Source organism: Leuciscus leuciscus (assembly GCF_965113295.1).
Source record: "Leuciscus leuciscus genome assembly, chromosome: 24".
NCBI lineage: Eukaryota > Metazoa > Chordata > Actinopteri > Cypriniformes > Leuciscidae > Leuciscus > Leuciscus leuciscus.
This window is the reverse complement of record NC_138723.1, coordinates 31,973,443-31,979,894: the sequence shown is the minus strand read 5'-3', so window position 1 is coordinate 31,979,894 and position 6,452 is coordinate 31,973,443. Positions and strand designations below refer to the sequence as shown.

Below are 6,452 nucleotides of genomic sequence, written 5' to 3'. Positions count from 1 at the left end.
CGCACTGCAGTCTGAGCTGGAAGCTGTTGAGAAACAGATCCACAACCTTTTATTGAGACAGGCCGAGCTGAGAGACCGGTGTTTGGCTCTTGAAACATCACGCGCCGACGCACACAAATCAGTGTTTAACGTTACTAACCCGCTGACTCCGACCGCGTCTACTCCGTGCGTTCCTCAGCATCGGTCGCAATCAGCCATGGTCTCGTTCACTCCGGCTCCAACACGCCACCACGAAGCCTGGGTGGTTCCGCAGCGGAAGACGCGAGTCAGGTTTAGACCAAGACTTTCTCCGACCCTCCCGGTTTTCGAGTTATCGACACAAAACCGCTTCTCCCCTCTACGCGAAACAGAACGCGATGCTGTGATCATCGGCGATTCCATCGTTCGGCACGTACACGCTACGTTAGGTACAAGTAAGGTGCAAAGTCACTGCTTCCCTGGTGCTCGTGTTTCTGAAATCGCTGCTCGCGTTCCCGAGATCCTGAACGGTGACGAGCGCGTCGGAACTGTGGTCCTGCACGCGGGAGTGAACGACATCAGGCTGCGCCAGACGGAGATTCTGAAGAAAGACTTCAGGAATCTAATCGATACGGTACGCAGCACATCGCCTGAAACAACGATCATTGTGTCAGGTCCGCTTCCCACGTACCGACTAGGGCATGAAAAATTCAGCAGATTATTTGCGCTAAATGAATGGTTAATGTCATGGTGCAATGAGCAGAAACTGCTCTTTGTAAATAATTGGAATCTGTTTTGGGAGCGTCCTAGGCTTTTCCGTGCTGATGGCTTACACCCAAGCAGATTCGGAGCGGATCTTCTGTCAGATAACATCTCCAAAATGTTAAATACCCTTTGACTAGTAACCAAAAGTCCAAATCATAGTCTCTGCTGCACCAATTCAACTGATATAAATACTAGTGTAGAACATTGCATAGAAACCGTGTCTATTCCTCGTTTAGTGAGATCAAATAATAAATCTAATGCAGGATCTAGGAAAAATCTAATTGTTATTAAAACAGAAAATGTTGCTATTAGTAAACAAAAACTATTTCTAAAGCTAGGTCTTCTAAACATTAGATCACTCACACCTAAGGCAGTTATTGTAAATGAAATAGTCACAGATAATAGCTTCGATGTACTTTGCCTTACTGAAACCTGGCTTAAACCAAATGATTATTTCGGTATTAATGAGTCTACTCCTCCTGGATACTGTTATAAGCATGAGCCCCGTCTGATTGGCCGTGGCGGAGGTGTTGCAACCATTTATAAAGATATTCTAAATGTTACTCAGAAAACGGGTTATAAGTTTATTTCATTTGAAGTACTTGTACTAAATGTTACGCTCTTAGATGTTAGAAAAACATCCCTATTATCTCTAGCCTTGGCTACCGTATATAGACCGCCAGGGCCTTACGCTGATTTCCTAAAAGAGTTTGCAGATTTTCTCTCAGACCTATTAGTCAATGTCGATAAAGCATTAATTGTTGGAGATTTTAACATACACGTAGATAATCCAAATGATGCGTTAGGAGCTGCGTTTACAGATTTATTAAATTCATTTGGGGTCAAGCAAAACGTCACCGGACCAACACATCGTCTTAATCATACACTCGATTTAATTATATCACACGGAACCGATCCAACCGATATAGATATCATTCCACAAAGTGATGAAGTCACTGATCACTACATGGTAACTTGCATATTACGTACTGCTGTAATATGTCATGCGGCGTCGCGTTATCAACCAGGCAGAACAATCCTCCCATCCACCATAGATAATTTCTCAAATTGCTTATCTAATCTGTCTCAGCTGCTGCCTGAACCCAAACAAACAGATGAACTAGAAGAACTAACTAGCACTATGAGCACCATTCTCTCTAGAACATTGGATGTGGTTGCACCTATTAAATTAAAAAAGGTCAGAGAGAAAAATAAAGCACCATGGTATAACAATACTACGCATGTTTTAAAGAGAGAAACCCGTATTTTAGAGCGTAAATGGAAACAAACTAATTTAGAGGTCTTTAGAATCGCGTGGAAAGACAGTATGTCACGTTATAAAAAGGCCCTAAAAGCTGCCAGGGCTGAGCACCTCCGCAAACTAATAGAAAACAACCAAAACAATCCAAGGTTTCTATTTAACACCGTGGCTAGACTAACAAATAAACAGACGTCACCCGAACAAAATATCCCGTTACAGTTCAGTAGTAATGATTTCATGAACTTCTTCACTGAGAAAATAGAAAGCATCAGAACCACAATTGTAAACGTTCAATCTTCAATTGCGCCTTATAATTCAGCTTCAATTATCACCCCGCAAGAACAATTACAGTGCTTTACAACTATAGAACAAAAAGAGTTAAATAAACTTATCACTTCATCTAAAACAACAACATGTTTATTAGATCCTATACCAACTAAACTACTGAAAGAAGTGTTATCTGTAGTGGAAGAGCCTCTCCTCAATATTATTAACTCGTCTTTATCTTTAGGTCATGTTCCAAGAACATTTAAACTGGCAGTTATAAAACCTCTCATTAAGAAACCACAATTAGATCATAATAATCTAGCAAATTATAGACCCATTTCAAATCTTCCATTTATGTCTAAAATATTAGAAAAAGTGGTGTCCGCTCAACTGGGCTCTTTCTTGCAACAAAATGATATCTATGAAAAGTTTCAGTCTGGATTCAGACCGCATCATAGCACTGAAACTGCGCTCGTTAAAATCACAAATGATTTACTTTTAGCTTCTGACCAAGGCTGTATCTCAATACTAGTTTTACTTGATCTTAGTGCTGCGTTCGATACTATAGATCACACAATACTCTTAGATCGACTACAAAATTATACTGGTGTTCAAGGACAAGCACTAAGCTGGTTCAAATCATACCTATCTGACCGCTACCATTTTGTCTATTTAAATGGAGAAAAATCGATCATAACTCCAGTAAACTATGGAGTGCCGCAGGGATCTGTATTAGGCCCCCTGTTATTTTCAATATATATGATGCCACTTGGAAATATTATAAGGAAACATGGAATTAGTTTCCATTGTTATGCTGATGACACTCAAATATATATTTCATCACGGCCGGATGAAAACGCTACATTTTCCAAATTGACAGAGTGTGTTAAAGATATAAAAGATTGGATGACGCGTAATTTTCTTTTATTAAATCCAGACAAGACAGAGGTAATACTTATCGGTTCAAAAAACCGCCCACAAAACCTCGCACAATACAACTTTAACATCATAGGATGTCCTGTTACTTTATCCTCTACAGTAAAAGACCTGGGTGTTATACTCGATTGCAACCTGTCTTTTGAAAATCATATTTCTTATGTTACAAAAACAGCCTTTTTCCACCTTAGAAACATTGCTAAGCTACGTAATATGCTATCAGTTTCTGATGCAGAAAAGTTAGTTCATGCATTCATGACCTCGAGACTGGATTACTGTAATGCTTTATTAGCTGGTTGTCCTGCATCCTCAATAAACAAGCTACAGTTAGTCCAAAATGCCGCCGCTAGAGTTCTTACGAGATCAAGAAAATATGATCATATAACACCGATTTTATCATCACTGCATTGGTTACCTATAAAGTTCCGTATTAATTACAAGGTATTGCTACTGACTTATAAAGCCCTAAACGGCTTAGCTCCAGTCTATTTAACGGATCTTCTATCGCCCTATAATCCATCGCGCTCTTTGAGATCACTAAATTCAAGGCTTTTGGTCATACCTAGGATATCCAGAACCACCAAAGGAGGGAGAGCATTTTCACATTTGGCTCCAAAACTCTGGAATAGTCTTCCTGATACTGTTCGTTGCTCAGACTCGCTCTCCCAGTTTAAAACTAGATTAAAGTCGCATCTCTTCAGCCAGGCATTCATATAATCCTACAGTTCAAACTACAATCCGGCCTCTATCCAATGCCAGAGGAGAACTGGCCCCCGACTGAGCCTGGGTTCTCCCAAGGTTTTTTTTTTCTCCATTAAGGCACCTGATGGAGTTTTAGGACACCATTAGGTCACCTGATGGAGTTTTAGGACACCATTAGGTCACTTGATGGAGTTTTTCGGTTCCTTGCCACTGTTGCCTTTGGCTTGCTCAGTTGGGGATATTTTGGGGATATTTAATTTAATTTTATCAATCAATAAATTCCTCTTGAAACAAACTTTGTTGTATTATTTTAATTTAATACTGTGAAGCTGCTTTGATGCAATCTGTATTGTGAAAAGCGCTATACAAATAAACTTGACTTGACTTGACTTGACACACACACACACACACACACACACACACTCACTCACTCTCTCTCACACACTCACTCACTCACTCTCTCACACACACACACACACACACACACACACACACACACACACACACACACACACACACACACACACACTCACTCTCTCACACACACACACACACACACACACACACACACACACACACACACTCTCTCTCTCACACACACACACACACACACACACACACACACACACACACACACACACACACACACTCACTCACTATCTCTCTCTCACACACACACACACACACACACACACACACACACACTCACTCACTCACACACACACACACACACACACACACACACACACACACACACACACACACACACACTCACTCACTCACTCACTCACTCACTCACTCACTCACTCACTCACTCACTCACACACACACACACACACACACACACACACACACACACACACACACACACACACACACACACACACACACACACACACACACACACACACACACACTCACTCACTCACTCACTCACTCTCTCACACACACACACACACACACACACACACACACACACACACACATGATCCGCTTCTCACCTGGAGAGAGTTTGATCAGCCGGTTGTTCAGGCCACCGTCTCCGTCCACGATGTAGATTTCTCCAGAACTGTGGATGAAGATTTCTGCCGGCTGGTCAAACTGAAGCGGACTGAGAGAAGATCCGGCTTTCCCGGGGGATCCCAGAACCTGCAGGAGCTTCCCGGTGGGAGAATACTGCTTCACTGTGTGTCCGAACGGCCCTGAACACCAGAGAGTCAGTCAGCGTTACTCACACACTCACACACTCACACAGCGCTTTACACAGAGCTTCAGAGCAGCGTTACTGAGAGAACTGGAGAATAATAATAATAAGAGTTTGTTTCCAGAAGAAAACAGCGTCACAGTCTCTACGAACATTAGAGACGGAGCAGTTTAACGACACTGATGGAGATCTGAGGAAAACCACTTTAATATTCATTATGAGTCATAATCATAAATACAGTGATGTTCACAATAACAGTTTACATCAATAAAAGATTGATTTAAAATATGTTTTACATCTGATAGACACTTTTAGATTAAATATGGCATTCTCATTAATGGAGTAACACTTAAATTACATCAAATCGTTACAGAGAAGATACAAAAAAGTATATTGTAATAAATAGTAATATTAGTAGTGTATGCGCTGCTGTTGAACACTTCTCCTGAGGCGTGATGTGTGTTAATGTTCACTCAGCGCATGATAATAGCAGAACTCGTGATCTGAGGAAATATGATCAATAAGGCCTTTCTGTTTCCATTAAAAATATAAAGCAATTAAAAATACTATTTGGCCGGTGGAAAAGATTGAGAAAAACTTTCTCAGAAATGTATTTTATATTAGAATATTTGATTCATTTACTGAAAAACAAGGCGAGGATCGGCTACTAAATGCTTGTTATCAATGTAAAGTGATGCACATCCGTATCTCATATTTTCCTAATGTCTTGTACTGTTAAACATGGGATCACGTGGATGAATATGCATATGCAAATGATATGCAGATGAGGTTATGCATAGTAAACGAGGCGTTGTAAGCTCATATATGGTTATTTCGGGGAGGAGACGCGTGTTCACAATCTTCCTCTGACTGGGATTATAAAGGGAATCTGGCGTAAGCACAGGTTTATAACTCTGAATATTGCTGGCGTACGACAGTTTAGGGTTTCAGCGCACGTACACTTATAGTGAGGATCCTACACACAGGTTTATAAACGAGAGCCCTGGAGAGGAGCCCAGAACCCACCGTTCCCCACATCCGTGATCCACAGTGTCGGATCGGCCGAGGCGTTGGCCAGGAACATCCCATGAGGCATCTCCAGAGTGCTGGTGTTCCAGGCCTGCAGGAACTCTCCATCCAGGGGAACGAATAGGCTGTTCGTGGTCAGTGGGCGGGGCCACGGGCTGTCACTTAGATTGGCTGTGGACGAACAGGCCGTTCGTGGTCGCACAGGCGGTTAGGGGGACGAATAGGCCGTTCGTGTCAGGGGGCGGTCAGGGGGAAGAACGGGTCCTTCGTGGTCAGCAAAAATCGCCTAGGGGGCGGTGCGCAGCGCAGCGGTCCACTAACCTCCTACCA

The 6,452-nt window shown here is 42.1% G+C and overlaps 1 protein-coding gene across 1 annotated transcript in view; it reads right to left on the bottom strand.

Annotated features, from left to right (window-relative positions):
* LOC309489805 (NHL repeat-containing protein 3-like) overlaps positions 1–6,235 on the bottom strand; it is a 42,203-nt gene extending 35,968 nt beyond the window's left edge. Inside the window, exons 1-2 of the mRNA XM_082158720.1 lie at positions 6,120–6,235; positions 4,891–5,091 (exon numbers count right to left, since the gene is read on the bottom strand). Of these exons, the coding sequence (XP_082014846.1) occupies positions 4,891–5,091; positions 6,120–6,189 (271 nt within the window). The 5' untranslated portion in view covers positions 6,190–6,235. The remainder of the gene's footprint in view (positions 1–4,890; positions 5,092–6,119) is intronic.
* Between the last annotated feature and the right edge of the window lie 217 nt (positions 6,236–6,452).